Genomic DNA, 18,745 nt, shown 5'->3' with positions numbered 1-18,745 from the left:
TTGTAACATCTGGGTCGTGTATGTTGTGTTTGGGTAGGACCATCAATTATTCTATTGTTCTACTTTTTACATAGCCAGTTATTTCAACAAATTAAAGCATCCATGACATGACAAGTTGAAAGCTATTGGAGTAAAGTACTATTCTTTTTTATAAATAATTATATCACTCGATTCAAATTTTGTTTTATTTTATTTTAATACCTATATGCATTTTAACATGAAAATGGAACGACTGAGTTTCACTATTTCACCTTAACATTTTATCTTTATCTTTATTTTATAAATGTAAACTGTTGTCTCGTTTTTAATTTTATTGGAAAATTGTATACTCGTACATGTTCATTTATTATTTTAAATTATTATTTTATATAAAATAAAAATCACAATAAAAAAATATAATATTATTAAGTATTTAATATCAAAATAATATATATTTTTTTCAATATCAAATATTGAAAATAAAATTACAATTATATAAATATCAGTATGAATAATAATTAGATAAAGATCAAATAATTGTAAAAAAAATAGTGAAAATGATTGAGTATAACACTTAGAAATAAGTTCTATGTTGACTCATTGGACATAAGTTTAGTTCTCTCCGACCGTTTGTTAATAACATTAATAAAAAATATATTAAATATAACACTGAAGTCATAAGGATTTTTTTTATTAAATGAATTGTTTTTCCAAATATACTAAAATAGATAAATTTTTACAAAACTATATATATAGATAAGTCATATTTTTTAACTACAACTTCAAAGTGGAGAATTGGTGATTTCAAAATAAAACTCTATATATAATATATAATGTTCTTCTGTTATAAACATTTATTTTTTCATTTTATCTTTATATCAATATTTTATTTTATTATTTTAGAAATATATATTAAGATTTTTTTTTTTGGTATTCACTCTTATTTTTTTTTATTCTATAATCTGAAAACTAAACGTAACTTTCTTAACAACTTCTCATCTTCCTCCTTATATAAAAAACTTTTCACTTTTCTTTTTATCAAAAACTTTTTACCTCTCTCTTAATCTGTTACAATATTAATGTATCTGAAACCTCACTCCCCCTCCTCTCACATCCTTTTCTCTTGGAGACACACTTTCTCACTATTCTTCTTTTCTCTTTACTATAGATACTTACGTAGTCTCATCCTCATTTTTTTTTTCTCTATTTTGTCTGGTTTGTTCCAATTGTCCATCTTCTTTACATGCATTGTGTTTTTTTATATAGTTTTGTATTGGTTTACCGTCGTTGTCATCCAGTACATGAAGTTTGGTCCCTTTGTTGAATTAAGATGAGTGATTTTTCATCCAACACGCTCTCTTCTCCACTTCCCCTCACTCATTGTTTCCTCCACTCTCAAATGCGTTTCAGATATCCACATGGCGTTGGTTTCTTATTTCTTCACTATTTTTCCCCTAAATCCTTTTTCTTTTTATTAAAGACTCAAATGTTTTTTTTTTTCTTATCAAGAACACTAAAATGATTGTTTTATAAACATTTTGTGTTTGAAGATAATTTTTTTAAGCCTTTAAAATTAAAAAAAGATAAATGTTTTATTAAGCTTATTTACATGTTTCTGTTTTGTTCTTAGACTTATACGAAGGTGTAGAAGTCATTAATCTAAAGAGGTAAAGAAAACCCAGAGGAGAAAGCACAAAAATGAAGATGAAAACAAAAGTGCTGATTTATTTATCCCCATTGATAAGAAGGAGATGATTACTGGAAGATGATGCGATCATACATTTGAGATGTAACATTATCAGTGACACTAAAGTTATTAAAATATTATTTCTCATTTGTATATTTAATTGATGGATTTAGTTTTATTAAATCTTATTAAATATATAATAGATACATATAACCTCTTATATTCAATTTTTAATATTAAACATAACTATATATAAATAATAAAATAAAAAATATGGATACACATACACAATAACAACTGTGTTTCCACTAGTTTAAATAAAAGTTGTGTTTCAAATACACTAACCGTATAACTTTAAATGATGATGATGAACTTCGTAAATTTTATAGTGACTTTGTTATACACTAGTGCAAAAAAGGTTAAAAATGATGGCTATTTTAAATGTAAAACAACGACTTTCTAGTTGTTGTTAATCAACGTGTAGTCTTATGTTTTAAAACAAAGAAGATGGCTATTTAGCCACCTTCTTAGATTCAAACGAGGACAACTTTTAACAAAGCCGCCATTTTACACCTCCCTATAAGATGTATATATAATATATGCATTATCAATAATTTATATTAAGTTAGTTGTTAGGTTAGAATAGAAGTGTATGAAAAGGTAACGGTGGTGGTGAAGAGCGACGGCAACGGCAGGAGCGACGACAACGGTGAAGAACCAACGAAAACACAAAGAACAGTGTGCAAGACAATGAACCAGTAGAAATGAGGAAAAACTTTCACAACAATGAGAGAAAAGAAACAAATAAGAGAAATAAAAAAGAAAAGCATTGGTGAAAAAGATGCAGAGAGTTCGAAAGAAACTTACACAATGGATAGCAGGGTGTGGTCCTACTTTTTATTCACATTGTTATGTATATGAATCAAACAAAAAACATCTATACGTACCGGAAGAAGTAAAAATAAAATAAAAAAATGCAAGGTTAAATACTGAGTCATAGAATCTAAGTTTTACTACAAAACGTATTCTTAAAAGTAAAAACGAAGTGAATACATTCTACCCATTTCAAAATTAAAACTACATTTATGAACCGGTATGGTCACCGTTGGATGCAAATTCAAACATTTCCTAGAAACTTCCCAGTAGACAAGAATTGAGAAACCACCAGCGTGGAATGAATATCTATAGTACACCCTACAAAACATTAGTTATCACAAAAATTTACAATATTTAAGTTTGTTATTCTACATTGCTCTTCTGTTTGAACCTTCTGCAAAGAAAAAACAACCGTTAGCCCAAAGGCAAGAAATCCTGTAGGATTTTATCAAGTACTTCGATCAAACCTGTCATGAATTTGTGAAGAACGTTAGGTGCCTCAAGCCCACAACAGCCATCTACGCCCACGATCAGTTTTCGTGTTGGGCGTTACACTTATCCTATCTGCATTGGTGGACAACCATTTACTGAAATCAGGGGATGCAGCAAGTTCTTCCAAGGCTTTTTCAGTTGACTCCTTTGTGAACGCATCCCATTCCGCAGCTGAATATTTTTTTCGCTCCGGCGTGTTGTGTATGATGGACGGGTATAACGCCTCCTTCTGTGTTTTAGGTAGTGTCCTAATGAAACCTGGAAACGTACATGTTTAGCGTGTTAATCACCACTCATCTCAATGTTTTTCTTTTCTCCATTGATCAATCGCGAGAAAAAAGTTGTCAAAAGGTGACACTTTTAAAAGCAAACCTGCAGCAGAAGATTTGCAAGGCGACAAGGTAGGGCTTTTCAGTTGTGAATGAAAAAGTGGAGAGGCCTCTTTGTTTTGCACCTTGTTATACATATGTTCATCGTGTGAATCATCAAAACGTGATGAGTCAGGAACCTGAGATCTCCTTCTGTTTTTCTTGGGTGATTTAAACAAACGCCTGCAAAAATTTTCCACAATCAATACAAACCAAAACTCGAAGAACGTATTTATTGGATCAATAGTCATAAGAAGAAACTCTCATGACGACAAAGTGTAGCAACTCACAATAGGGTATGGGTAAAAACAATTAGAAAATGTAAATCTGCACATATATTTTTATATTTAACAAAATTTGCAACATCCTACTGAAGATTAAAACACAACACGGTTTTAGAAAGGGAAAATGCAACTGGTAGGCCTTGAATTTAGTCTGTAAAAGGCATTGACCTTAGTAAGCTATTTAGGATAACTTCTGAAAACAAGTTACAACTTCGATGAAAACAGTTTAAACCTTACTTCCGCTTCCATTATAGAAACAACTTGAATTGCCATTGACTGATTTGATATTACTTTCGCACTAATAACTGAAATCACTGCCTAATAATGCTAATGTTATACTAACAAATGAATGTTATATATTTGAATTGTACATATAATTAAGAAATTGTGGACTAACCTGCGTAAATGACGAAGGAATCTCACTCTATGCATCCTCTTCAACAAGGAGAGGAGTGATCCACATAATACAGCAAATGTTCCCAACAGGGGATCCATAGAACACTAGAGACAACATCTTATCTTATGTGCTTATCTTGAGCATCAACAACATAATAGAAATGTTGGGGAAGCAAATAAATAAACAAACCTGAAGAATCATAATCACAGCCGAAATCCGTATAGCCCACGCAACAAATTGAGCAGTGTTTATGTCCACCGATCCATCTTCAGTCAAGACAAGCTTGTGGACCACCCAGAACCCCAACCAAGCTCCAACTATTGCAACAAAAGTCAGCAGAAACAGTGCCAACTGCAGTTGACATTGCATAAGTTAAGCGTTGAAAAGATCCTCATATTTGAGTATTTGTACTTTGGACAAATATAACCAACTACACAACATATACAAGAATAGGCAAAAAAAAAAAAAACTAATAAGCAATGAATACCACAGAAACCAGGAAAGAAATGACAAATTAATGAGAAATTGCAATAAAATATTCATTGCGTACAATGGGATCAACTCTAAAGTTGAAGTTGTTGTTCGATAGCTGAATATCCCAAATTCAGAGCCCATCTTAACCATCTAGTTTTTTTTTCAAGATGGATCCAACTTGTATTGCATACAATAATATATTTACTCCCTCGAGATCATTGTACCCACTATCCATAGCATCTTGAGACTCATGACTAAATTGCATCAGGAGGTATACTAAAATTTAAAAATACAATGTTTAATTAGTGACCACCAAATTTCGCTAAGGAAAGGTTGCAAAAGCCTAAATATTTTGAACTGGTATGCAAATAAAAAACACTATGGTAGAAAGGCTTGCTGCATTGGGTACTGTGCACTCACAAACTAAACCCATTGGAGAAATCAATAGTTCTCCCTTGGTAGAGGCAATTTTACAACTTAGGTTATATACTTAGTATTAAATCCAAGTGTTCAGTATCTTTTGTTTTCCTTAGGATTTGAAGATCCACAGACTACATTTTTTCCACATTGACAAACCATTCTCTTTGTGAAGTCTCACATTAGAAATATAGTGTTCTTTCAACACCCCTTCCATCTCCTTTATAAGGAATCAAATTATATATTAAAGCCCTCACTCTTGACTTCTAATCATTCATATCTTTAGCAAGTCACATGCCATCCTTTACATCCAGCATCTCTTTTTTATTCTCATTAATTTTTCTCTCTTAAATGGGAGAAAAAAATGAGATCAATCTGACTTCAAATTTTAGCAAAAGAGGAGGAATGTCACTTGGAAGTAGAAATGGAAGAAGATTACAAACCATAGGTTTCTATGTTTAGATATCTAAGATAAATATTACAAAATGATGGGATCATTGGTAATAACGTGTGATGAGCATAATTTTATTCACATTTTAAAGCTTTTAATCATAGATTCTTGGACGGTAAAAATGAATAAATTCATTGTTTTACCTGAGATTCATATAATTACGTTTATTTTGACCATAACTGTTATTTCTGTTGATTTTGTGTTTTTAGCCAAAGTAGAGAGTCTGCCTAGACGGTCTAGCGGTTACACGCAGTAGACGGTGTGATAATAGCGTCTGACTAGACAGTCTCAAGAAAGTGTTTACCATTGTGAATGAGCCGAATAACACAAAAGTCCAAGTTGCTTCTTTGATAAATCTGAGAAGAATAATAAGATAATAAAATCTACAAAATCTCATAAATAAAATTGGAAGCAAATGTTCAACAAAGATACGAAAAAATAGAGTTATGGTCTTGTTGATAATTCAATTTTTTTCTTTAAGAGGAATTCTTGATTAATTTTGCTTAGTCTTAATCAATTTGTTGTTTGCTTAATTCAAAAGGTACAAGATAAATATCTCACAAGTAGACGTTGAAACCAGTGAGATACTAAATACATCCGGTGGACGCTTGTTTTGCTCATAAGTTACGTTGAATTTGATTGACGCTTGTTTGATTAAGTTTGACACTGTGTGAAGATTGAAAGAGTGAATATCTTAAGAAAATCAATGATGAATTCATTGTCGAATAAACTTGAGAGTCAACATGTTTTCTTTTACTATTTTTCAATTGTCTACTTTATTTTTTTCTGCACAACAATCTCAACCTCCATTTTATTTTCATTGTTATACTATCATCTTTTTTATGTTAGACGGTCTAGCACTACGCTAGACAGTCTTCACTAAAATCATTTTAATTTGATGGCTACATGACAACTATCAATGTGTTACCCACAAAATACAAGTGAGATGACTAAAATGGAGAAAAGCATTGTGGGTTATCATACTATATGATAGTGTATCTTGAGATTTAGAGTGGCAAGAAAAAAAGGTGGGAGTACAAAAAAAGAGCATGTTAAGATGGATCACGCAAGAAAGGACAAGATACAAAATGAAAGTATACAAGAACACATTAATGTGACACCAATCGAAGAAAAGATGAAAAAAATAGTTTAAGGTAATTTCGGGATTCATGTATGAGTAATAGGGCCTGTAATGGATGTGAATGGTTGCAACCACAATGTACAAGCATAGCGCAATGTACGTTCCAATAGTGGAGGGGGGTTGTAATGGCATGAAAGAGCCACCATCATACCGTTAACAACTATGACTTTAATCACATAACTTTATTCCTCCTGGAGTGCACTTTCTAATTCTTATTCCTTTTGCTGAACTGAACTCGGGCATGTTCCTAACATAGTATTAGCAAATTTAATTTGTCTATTATTCCTGTCATAATATGGTGATATAGTTTTATAGATGGCAGGCAACCAAATGCCAACCTTCCTCTATGACCTAAACTCTGGAGCAGTAGTGAGAAATTAAGTTTTTCATTCTTCCATAACTTTTAATTTTTTGGATGAACTAACAAAATTGCAAAAACTGGAAACCCAGCACAATCATTTGTTATGGAATTTCTTTAAGGTCATACACTCGTCGATAGCTAGCCATTCAAATTTACAGACTAAACAAGTGAGACCAACCAACACTACCATAATTCCGAATACATATGAATAAGTGAAAGATATTTTTAACCAGCAGTCTGATGTCTAAGCAAATCAGCAGAAAACATATAGGTGACTTACATACAGGATTATACATCTCTTCATCAATTCCTAACTCTGTAAGTAGGGAACGAACTAAGCCAGGTATGTAACGAAGGAGAAAAGTCCCAAAACCAACCTGATTTAAAATAATACCTGAAATTGTTAATTACGTGATCCACATTGGTTAGTATAAAGAAGGAAGAGAAGTGCATTGAGGATAAACTTACAGCACTTGAATACATGAATATAGCAAGGGAACTCTTGCGACCAGTTGGAAGAAGTTTCATTCCCTGTCAGGTTATAAGAGGCAAATTCCACGTTAATGTCAACAAGAACTTTTCAATAGATACTTAATACAAAAATTAGTTTGCAACTGAGAAGTCAAATTAATATAGAGAGAACAAGAATTTTCACCTCAACATCCACACCACAATATACTTTTTAATTTAGATAGGTATAATCCTCATTAGTTGTTCTACTCTTTTCTTTTACTTTATACTGAACAGAGTTTCCTTCTAATATGAGTCCAACTTTCTTGAGTTGGGAGGAAAATTTAATCACATGAAAAGATCACATCACTCTCTATCTTTCTTTCTCCTCTTTCTTTCACATATTCCCTATTTCTTCACTAGTGGCTCCACTGTGTCATATCTCTATCTGGAGGTAGCACTTCTGTGCACAGCCTCCTTCAACCACCATGTAGACTACCTCCTATGGATTTGCTGGTAACAGGTCTCACCCCATCTCCTCCATCTTACGTTTTCAGATAAAGGGTCTTTGTATTCTTTTTCATAAGCTCACCCCCTTTTTTTGTGTTTCCCTCTGCTTTTTCAATAAATCTTACAAAAAATATTTTGCTGAATCCATGTATCTTGAGAATTTCATATTTTACTTCAAATGAGGTCCATGAATTGACACTAATCATCACATAGTTTCATCTTATTTTCCATTTAAGCTTTATCTTATATCACTTTATTCTAATGTTAAAACAAAATGCTATTAAAACACTAAAAGAAAAATGTAATAAAAGGAAAGAAAATTGGTTTGCTTTTACATTGTAGTCACTTTCTTGATTTAATTAATTTAGATCGTTTTTTTGGAATCATGTGTGATATTGCTTTATTTAATTAATTATGTTGCTATGGCCACTGAGACCACAGAAGATGAAGAAAAAACAAAAGACAGCATCATATAAGATAATCTACAAACAAGGCAAAAGAATAGTTATCTTGAGAGGAAGAATTGAACTTTGAATGTATGATTCACTACTCAACAAAACAAAAAGATTAATCAGAAACAGAAAATGAGATTGGATATAGAAAATTTCAAATTGAAAATTGAGGAACAGAAATGTTACCTGATAAAGAATAATCAATACAACGAGAATTATTCCAACGGCCATTGCACTGCTATAATAAAATACTAATGACTTGCTTATAAATGACGCCAAGCTCATCAGAGTAATACCCAATATTAATAACACAATTCGATATACAAAAAATTCTGCAAAGGAGGGGAAAAAATATTATTAGTGCTGGATGTTACTGTTCTTAAATGTGATCAACAGAACTTAAAAATACTGAAACTCATCTTCATCAATAACAAATTCAACACGCACACTTGGATTAGATTTTCTTTTCTTTACTTCCCCTTCCTAAAAGAGATTTTGAAAAATAAAACAATTATTTTCCAAAAATAAGATGAAACAAACCCGCACAAAGAAGATTTACCTTCTTTGACAGAAACCTCAAAATTTTCCAGTGTGGAGCCAGCAGTCCTTATGTCTAAGATCTTGTGATCAAAAGGAGACATTGATCGAGTCCAAGAACCCTTAGCAACCTTCTCCCACTGGCCATGCGAGCACATCCCGGCTACAAGAGACACATTCCTGAACAAGACGTATAGAAATGACTTATTCCAATGATTATTTTTACAATTCCAGTTTCATAGATGACAAATAGATATAAAACAAAGTGATAGTCCTTGAATAACCAAATGCACAAAGCATAGAATGAATGACTGTTCATCGGGTTCACTCACCAACTAAATACACAATAAGACCCAAGGTCATAGATAGTCTCATACACCACACACGTGTACAATGTATGATGTATAAATACTCACCTATGGAAACAGACCTCTATGTTTGGCAGGCGAACATTTGAGTATGCAGGCAGTGGCAACACATTCACTTTAAAGGAATGTGCAAATTTCCCCAGGCTTTTAAACCTAGGCAATCCATGTATATAAACTCTTTCAACAACCACAGTAGCACCAGGCTTAGAACCAGGAGAATTTCCCACAGGCAAGCCAGGTGATAGCTGCAGTGAGGCATTTTGTGTAAGAGCTGCAAAAGGACATAAGGAGAAAGATAAGTGGAATTTCAACATTTGCATAATTATGATACCAGATAACATTATATATAACATCAAATCCAAAATTCCAACAATATACAAACAACAATCTACGTTACTTGAACGACAAATTCGTACAGAATATTGATATTGATTTTTATGTTGAAAGGAAAAAAAATAAATGTTGTGATCAGATAATCACCAGGAGTTTACAGGTTATCGTAACATAAGAAAGCTTAACCACATAAAATAACTGTGTAGAACGTGTTTTATAGTTTTGTTGGAAAGGGAAACATAGAACAGATATTATTGGCTTGTAGCAGTTCCAAATACAACGTTTCAACATTTTAAACAAATTTAGGGCATCTTTCTTTCCACCTTTCGTTCCCCATCAGTAATGGAGATATTATCCTATGCTATCCAGCCAATATGCTTCAAGTTCAACAATCAAAAGTGTAACCAAACTCTCGGGGAAGAAAAAGCACAACCAAACCAAACCCTATATTCGAATCCATAAAACAAAATAAATATAACAAAATTAATCACGGAGGAAGGAGAAGAATGGCATACACAAGGAATGTTGATCGGCGAATACCAGAACTGCAGAAGCCCAAAGACAAAGCAAGTGAAGAATCCAAGCAGACTGCGGAGTGTGAGAGCCCGCCATTACCATGTCAGGGTTGGCAATTGAGAGAAAAGGAGAATACAAGGCACGTCTTCTAAATCTGCAAAAGGTTGAGGGTAATTCTGCAATTTCATCGAGCATAAATTAACTAACATTTTTTCGGCAATTGCTATTGGTCATCCATGGTTTCTTCTCTCACCTCCTAAAATGGTACAGTTTTGGATTATATATTTTTGAAGGTAATTTTGAAAAAATATATTCTGGAATTGGGATTCTATAATGCATTTTTTAATTGATTTTTAATCTGAATCGTATATTCGAGGACACTCTATAATACGATTTAGAGTAATTTAGAGTAAAGTATCGAGATATATAAGCACGGTGTAATTAGTCTTTAAAATAACTGTAATGTAATGACACTTAAGTTACTAAGGAGGTGTATTTTTTATAAAGAATTTTACATATTTACAAATATTTAAATACTTTAAATATGAATTAATTTTATTTTAAATTATTTAAATAAAAATTATTACATTTTAATTTTATTATTTAAATATAGTATTTCAATTTCTACTAAATATAAAAATTATCATCAAATAACATTCAACGTAGAGATAAAAAAAAATATCTTATAGATATTAATAAAGAATAATTATTAAAAAAATTATTTAAAATATTATTAATATTAACAAAAAATAACTCTTCTCAACGTTGAGGAAAAAAAGTCCAACTTATGTCAGTTAATATGTCACACAGGTATCTTTTGTTAGGTTTAACCTTGCAAAAGTTACAGTGAAACTAATTTCATTATCAATAAAATTTTTTAAAAAAAAACTATAAAAAAAAGGGAAAACGAGGTAGGTTGATGGATATTTCAACCATGAATGTATGGGTGGAATTATAGGAAGATGTCCTAATTTCCATTATATATTTTTTATAATATACAAATATATAACAAAATAAAAACGAGGTAGGTTCATGGATTTTTCAACCATAAATGTATGGAAGGGATTACAAGAAGAGGTTCTAAAGGTCTTAGATTAAAAAGTCTCACTAATGAAATAGTTAATAAAATAAATAAACAACTTATAATAAATGTCGAATAAGACATATATATATATATATATATATATATAATATTATATTTGAGGTACAAATAAAACTTCTGAACCATGTATCCTTATGCCTAATAGTTTTTTTTTTACTTTATGTTATTAAGTCTTTATTATCTGTTAATTTTTTATCTTCAATTTTTAATTTATTTAGACGTGATTTAATTTTTTTTTCCTTTACTTTACAAATCGCTCTATTATTTTTTAATAATTTTTTTATAAGAGTTTTTATGTTAAATATCATCATGCAACTTTACATTTTAGACTAATCTTTCAAGTAACAACAATAATCTGCAATCACATGAAAAAAATATAAAAATATGAAGAATTAAATCAAAACTCATATGTTAACAAACGATATTTAAGTAGACTATACATATTCATAAAGAATTTTAAGAACTACCTAGATGAAAACATATTGTACCAATGAAATGATTCTCTATGAATAAATCATAAATTAGTCAACTTATCAACACACACATTCTCTTTATGAAAAATATGAATAACCTTAAACCGGATTTTCCCACAGTAATTAAACACAAGTATTCAATCGATTACAAAACATCTATGGAGCATTAGTCATAACAGTAAAATAATACAAAACAAGACAAAATTACATTCAAGTCAAACATTAGTAAACTTCATCTTTTTTATAATCTAGTTATGTAATTTATATTTTTGTAAATCTTCTTCATTTAATTTTTACACTATTTTAAAGTTATATGTATTGTTTATAATTATTAGTTTTTGTCGATTAAGTTAATTTAAACAATCTTTTTCTATTTATTGTAATTACTTTGTTCTTTAGTTTAGTTTAACTTTTTTTTTCTCTTAAATCTTAAAGTTTTTATCATAAAATTATTAAATAATAAAATTCGGTTATGTTTCACTTATATCTTTTTATCAAAACGACGAAATAATAATAATATAAATATAAATTTTGATTCTTATTTTAACTCATATTAAAATTAGTTGCCTTTCTTGAAATTTATAAAACCTCAAAGAATAATCATAATTTAAATTGAAAATGGTATGTCATTGTTAACCTAAAAGAATAGTATAATACTTATAACCTAAATAAATAAAAAAAGTGACTATCATTTTTTTTCAATATATTTAATATTTATTTATTTTCACCAAAAACAACTTTACAAAATCAAAGACCACAATAATTAAATTCAATTGCAGGTGTCAACCAAATATACGTTATCCTCTTATTCTCCTAAAATGTTTTTGTTTTGCATTATGTGTACAAGTTTTCCAAAATATAGTAAATATTACCAATTAAAATTAGTCTATTAGAAGCAACTCGGTTTCTTTTAGAACTTAAAAAAAAAACGAATAAATAAAAGATATAAAAAATAGTCATAAGATGAGTTTTTTTTTTTTCAACACTCTATCATCAAAACAATATAAATGAAAAATTATAAAGCTAAGTGAAAATAATAATTCACATTGTTTAAAATAATAATAAATAAAGGGAAAAAATGAAATATTTTCCAGAAAATGCACATCACCACCATGAATACCACAAACTTGTCCATCAATCCACACTATAAACAATACCTCAAATATTAGCATGCAAAACGTCAAAAGAAGGTTTTAACATAAAAATTGTACAATTTAATTTTGCAATTACGTAAATAAGCAAAAGAAACATATTATGAGATTGGATAAGTCATATACTCATACAAAACTTCATTTTTTTTTCATTTAATATTAAAGTCATGTTATTTATGCACAATTTTAATATTATTTTTAACAAAAATCTTTATCATTATATGATTTTAGTTTCAAAATTCATCAATGTTAAAATCGTTTTTGTTTATCACAATTTTTTTATAAAATTGTGTTTTCAAAATATGATTTACGAATTTTTCATATAAAATTATATTTTTGGAACACTATTTATTTAATTTCATAATAATTTTTATTATCCATTCTCATAATTACGAGATAAAATGATATTATTTTGATTATAAAAAAACTCAAAAGAAACCTCCTAGCTTAATCTATTGTGTGTGTAGAAATCTGTTATAAGTTTGAAAATGGAATCAGACACAATATATTTGTTACATGGTCAAACATTAATTAACAACAAGTGGATGTTGTTTGTGTCCTTGTAAAATGTGGGTCTATGACAATCCTTGATATAAACATCACTACCTCACCGTTTAACCGTAATCATGAAAGAGAAAGAAAACAAGAACAACGGTCACATTATATATTCGGTCAACAACTATAGTTTCATCAAGCACCACCCATTCCCTATTCAACCCATAGTTTTCATTTGAAATACTCAATTAATTTTCTTCACACCTTCCTTTATAACATTTTCAACTAATTCAGAGTTTTTACTTGTTTGAATTAATTCAGATTTAATATCAATAAATACCTATATTCTCAAATTAAATGAAAAGGGATAATTAATGTTCTTTGATTAAATAAATAAAATATATTTCTCTTAAAGATAAAAACTATTTTCTTTATTATATTTTTTAATTTTTTGAGTACATCATTAATTCAAATGTAGTATTTATTTAAGTATATTTTTTTCTATAATCTTATCTTAATTTTCTTCCAATTTTTATTTTATTTTTTTGTGTAATTTTAATTTTTTTTATTGTCACTTTACATATTTAACAAAATTAATAATCTTAGTAAGTATCCGTCGTTGGGTACTAGAAGCAAAATTGACATGTTTAGAAGAATAAAGACAAATTCAAAAAACTCTATACTAGAATAGAAAAGGTTTTTTTTTTCAAGGAACAAAAGTAATTTGGTTAAAAAATATTCTGAAAATCATTCCACTCTTTTTTTTTTTTTATCTAAACATGTTTTACTTTTAAATTTAATTTTGAAAAGTAAAAGATTGAAAACTTACTGCATCCTGAACAAGACAAATATTAGACATGTGTTGTAATTAATTATTGACAATTAAAACTGTCAATAATTTTCTTAATATACACTATAAAACTTACATTTATTTGTTAATCTTCACATTAAATATTATCTTTACTGTAACTCATCATATTTATTAAATATTTTCTTGACATATTCGTAATTGTAATAATTATACTAAGGTAATCTTCATTTTAAGAATCATTTTATGACATCTTAATTTATTTTTAGTAGATGATAACTAGTTATATCACCTTTAAGATTTTTTTATAAACTTTCTTTTATTTAATTGGAAATATTTTATACAAAATTACTTTTTAATTAATACTTTTAATTGTTGAAGTTTTAAAGATAATAATAATAATAATTTTTTTATGATTAAAGTTTTTATTTAAGATCACGAATCTTAAATTTTGGGTCATTCATTGAATATATTTTACTAAATCCAAATTTTAAACTTATCTTTAAGATGTCATGAGAAAAAAAAATAATTAAAAATGATAATGGTAAAGCTAATATTAATATTATTAATAATAATGAAAATACTAAAAAAAAAAAACTAAAAGTAACAATGATTTTTTTAGTTTTAACTATTTATCTTAATTCTAAAATTGATATAATTTATTCTTTTTCTCATTATTTATATATATATATACATAAAATTGAGGAAAAAAATAAACGTGGTCTTTACAACAACAAAAAGAAAAGTATAAACCAACATTTTTATCCTTTTTCTAAAAGTATATAAAAACAAAGATCATTGACTATCTCCTTTCTTATTATTAATTTTAATACAGACATTAATAAAAGCTAATAATTGTTATTCAATAATTGAATTGCTAAGATTATACTCCATACAAAATTATGAACTATATAAAAAAATTGATATTGATATAACCACCATGTTTAAGTTTAATTTAGTTCCAATTGAATAAGTAACCATGCGTATTAAGTAACGTGACTCATGACGAGTGAGACGTGCAGACATTATCCACACAAAAAAAATAGGACCTAAATAGATTTGAACCGTGCTTAAGTCGGTGTGAGTCCAAACCCGTTGGTGTAATAATATTTTGTGAGGTAATTAATTTGGGGTTTGGAAAGTTGTAGCTGGCGTGGCGCTTTAGGCAAAGGAAATTGTGTGCCTAAACGTAGGAGGCACCACAGCATCTCCTTGAAGAATCTTCCTTCGTAACATCACCTGTTAACGTCCAAATTTCTTGCAACTCTAATCAACTGCGTTTTCCCCAATCACCTTCGTTACATTTCTCGTATCCTCTTTTGTTTTTTCTCCCCTCCCTCCTCACAATTATCGCCATCTCCTCTTTCTTCTTGAATTTCAGGTATCTTTTAATCCTATGTTATTTTTATTTTTTTCGTGTTGGTGTTTAATTGTGTTTGTTTTAGGTTAATTGTCGTGGAATTGACAGAGGATGGGAAGCGAAGATTCGAATTTGATGGAGAACGAAGGGGCGTGTCGCGGAAGGGAAGGGAAAGGGAGGAGGCTGTGGAAGAAGGTGAAGTACCAGCTGGTGGAGTACCACTCTTTGCCCGGTTACTTGAGAGACAACGAGTACATTCTCGGTCACTATCGATCTGAATGGCCCATCAAGCAGGTTCTGCTGAGTATGTTCACCATCCACAATGAAACTCTCAACGTTTGGACGTAAGGATTTCTTAATTCTTGTACATGCGCTGCTTCTGAACATTTGTTTTCGTTCTGGGAATCTGATTTGCTGAATAATATCCCGTCATCGTATGAATAATTCATTATTATACGAGGAAGTCAACCATTTTTTGAATGAGAGATAGATAGAAAAATAAAATAATGAAAAAAATGAAAGAAACGATAATAGATGGAACGATTGAGAATGAAGAGGGATAGAAACAAAATTGGGATGTAAGAGATATAGAAGAGGAAGTATATGCATGAATTATATTACTACATGTATGTTTGTTTCACCGTTCATGGTAACACGAATTCCTGTGTATTTAAGCATAGAAGCAACAAAGGGATTGTTTTGGCAAAAGTAAATTGGAAACACCTCCAACAGTAACCTAGACAAGCATTATAACTCTGCTTCATTTTCCCCAAAAAAGAAAAAGGTTACAGTATCTTTGTTGTTATTAGCTTTCAGAAAGTGATAGCTAGATTGATGTTATGGGCACTCCAGAATGTAGGGCCTTTACGTATCGTCTTCAGCTTTGTTTCAAGTATTAATAGAAGACCCTTTCCTTAAGTATTTGTTATCAATGAGGAAAGGGACTGTAACTGTGAGAGCACAGTTCAATTTGGACTGTTTTATGAGGGAAGCCTAATGTGCTTGGCTCTCACTCTTAGCCCTGTGAGCAGAAAGGCAGTTTCTGCAATCAGAATCCATGATCAACAGTTCACAGAACGTAAATATCAATCATGTCTCTTTTATATTCAAATACTTATTTCCTCTTTTTTGAGATGGAAATATCATGTAAATAAATCTGTCAAATCTTCAAAAATGTTTTAGAAAAAGGTTGTCTATAATTGAATCATATTCGGTTAGCTCTGCCTTTTTCCTATCTGTTTTGTTTTCGTGGTCTTTCCCATGTCTGTCAATTGTTGGTGTTAAATAACTATTGCCTTATAAATTTTTACTTTATATTTTTGTTTCTCATTCTTTGCTTTTTTGTAAGAACATTGGCAACTAGAATTTTGCAACCAATATTTGGATTGAAGATGTATGTTTTTAATTTAGTTCCTAGTTCTCAACCATTAAATGACAAAATGCTATCTTTTGAAGGCATTTGGTCGGGTTCTTCATATTTCTGGCATTGACTGTATACACTGCCATGAAAATTCCGAAGGTTGTAGATCTTAATTCACTACAGCATTTTCCTGACATCCTCATGAAGACCGACCTGCAGAAATTACAATCAGAACTCTTGACGTGTCTCCCTTCCATTCCTGATTTACAAAGACTCAAAGAGGAAATCTCAAATTGGCATATTAAAGAATATCTGTATAATTGTCTGCCTGTAAGATTTTTCAGTAGCAATCATACTGATGTGTGTGTTCTGGTAATTGCTTTACTACTGAATACTTGTATCGTTTCTCTTTTTCCTCTGTGGTTGGGGGAGAGACAGTGAGGGGTTAAACTAGCCCTCTGGTTGATATCTCAGTAGGGTTTATCCTCTCTTTTTCCCTACTTGATGATAGATTCTTTTTACAGATACCCACAATGCTGATTAATAATCAATGTGCCAGTGTACAATTTTTTAATCATATGCTTGAGGAAATTTAAAAAAATAAATTCCTGGACTTAGAAGTTAGACTTGTTTGTTTTACTGAATGATGGATTAATGATGCTAGTTCTTGCATAAATTTCTGCTGTGTTATTTCGCGTAGTTAGACTTGGGATCTAATGCAGGATTGCTTGTTTCTTTGTTGTGATTATGTGCAGCATAGCGTAAAAGAGGACCTGGCGAACATTATAGCACCACTTATAATTAGACCAATTACAAGGTGGCCATTTTTCGCATTTTTAGGGGGTGCCATGTTTTGCTTGCTAGCTAGCAGTGTTTGCCATCTTCTATCTTGTCACTCTGAGCGCATGGCATACATCATGCTCAGGCTTGACTATGCTGGAATTGCGGCCCTGATATCCACCTCTTTCTATCCTCCAGTATATTACTCTTTTATGTGTTATCCTTTTTTCTGCAACCTTTACCTAGGATTTATCACTGTATTGGGTATTGCCACCATCTTGGTTTCTCTGCTTCCAGTGTTCCAAAATCCCGAATTCCGCACCATCCGAGCATCTCTCTTCTTCGGAATGGGTTTGTCCGGTGCAGCACCTATACTACACAAGCTTTATCTATTCTGGGGCCAGCCAGAAGTATTTCACACAACGGGATATGAGATTCTGATGGGTGTTCTCTATGGACTTGGAGCACTGGTTTATGCTACTAGGATTCCAGAACGATGGATGCCTGGGAAATTTGACATTGCCGGACACAGTCACCAATTGTTTCATATATTGGTGGTGGCTGGAGCATACGCTCATTATCGGGCAGGGATAGTTTATCTCAGGTGGCGTGATCTTCAAGGTTGTTGATTTAATAAACATCTATGAACAGAACAGTGGTTGAATACTCTGCTTTGATATTACCAGTAAGTATGTTTAGCATACACCCCTCTAACGATGTGAATTTGTGATTCCAGTAGGGGATCTTTACGCATCCATAGGCATTATGTACACACTTAGAACCCTCAGAACAAATCATTAGTAAGGAATAATAGTTCATTTGCTCTCTCATGGCATTATATTCAGTCAACAACTATAGTTTCATTAAGCACCACCCATTCACTATTCAACCCATAGTTTTCATTTGAAATACTTAATTAATTTTCTTCACATCTCCCTTTATAACACTTTTCAACTAATTCACAGTATTTTAAAACTTGTTTGAATTAATTCAGATTTAATATCAATAAATACCTATATTCTCAAATTAAATGAAAAAGGATAATTAATGTACTTTGATTAAATAAATAAAACATATTTCTCTTAAAGATAAAAAACTATTTTCTTCATTACATTTTTTAATT

General features: G+C 30.4%; 2 protein-coding genes across 5 annotated transcripts; one reads left to right on the top strand and one right to left on the bottom strand.

The window, feature by feature from the left end:
• Window positions 1-2,628: 2,628 nt before the first annotated feature.
• On the bottom strand, window positions 2,629-10,254 carry LOC137810025 (uncharacterized). Of its 2 annotated transcripts, none has more exons than XM_068611138.1 (11): window positions 10,093-10,254; window positions 9,293-9,515; window positions 8,899-9,056; window positions 8,526-8,671; window positions 7,396-7,458; window positions 7,212-7,304; window positions 4,273-4,434; window positions 4,084-4,187; window positions 3,407-3,585; window positions 3,010-3,292; window positions 2,629-2,933 (listed from the first exon to the last, which is right to left on the bottom strand). In XM_068611138.1, exons 1-10 carry the CDS (start codon window positions 10,193-10,195, stop codon window positions 3,042-3,044), a joined length of 1,482 nt encoding a protein of 493 aa, XP_068467239.1. In that variant the 5' UTR covers window positions 10,196-10,254; the 3' UTR covers window positions 2,629-2,933; window positions 3,010-3,041. The 2 variants fall into 2 exon arrangements, with proteins under 2 accessions (XP_068467239.1, XP_068467238.1); XM_068611137.1 differs by having other exon boundaries at window positions 2,629-2,936; window positions 10,093-10,253.
• A 4,948-nt stretch (window positions 10,255-15,202) lies between these two features.
• Window positions 15,203-18,452, top strand: LOC137810022 (heptahelical transmembrane protein 4). 3 transcript variants are annotated; one of them, XM_068611131.1, is made up of 4 exons: window positions 15,203-15,503; window positions 15,568-15,826; window positions 16,938-17,172; window positions 17,598-18,452. In XM_068611131.1, the coding sequence occupies exons 2-4, from the start codon at window positions 15,594-15,596 to the stop codon at window positions 18,249-18,251; spliced, it is 1,122 nt and encodes a 373-aa protein (XP_068467232.1). In that variant the 5' UTR covers window positions 15,203-15,503; window positions 15,568-15,593; the 3' UTR covers window positions 18,252-18,452. The 3 variants fall into 3 exon arrangements, with proteins under 3 accessions (XP_068467232.1, XP_068467231.1, XP_068467233.1); XM_068611130.1 differs by having other exon boundaries at window positions 16,938-17,214; XM_068611132.1 differs by lacking the exons at window positions 15,203-15,503; window positions 16,938-17,172 and having other exon boundaries at window positions 15,591-15,826.
• Window positions 18,453-18,745: the final 293 nt, after the last annotated feature.

This window comes from Phaseolus vulgaris, chromosome 2 (genome assembly GCF_000499845.2).
Source record: "Phaseolus vulgaris cultivar G19833 chromosome 2, P. vulgaris v2.0, whole genome shotgun sequence".
In the NCBI taxonomy this organism is placed as follows: Eukaryota; Viridiplantae; Streptophyta; class Magnoliopsida; order Fabales; family Fabaceae; genus Phaseolus; species Phaseolus vulgaris.
Note: the sequence above shows the minus strand (reverse complement) of the source record. Positions and strands in the feature narration are given on the sequence as shown.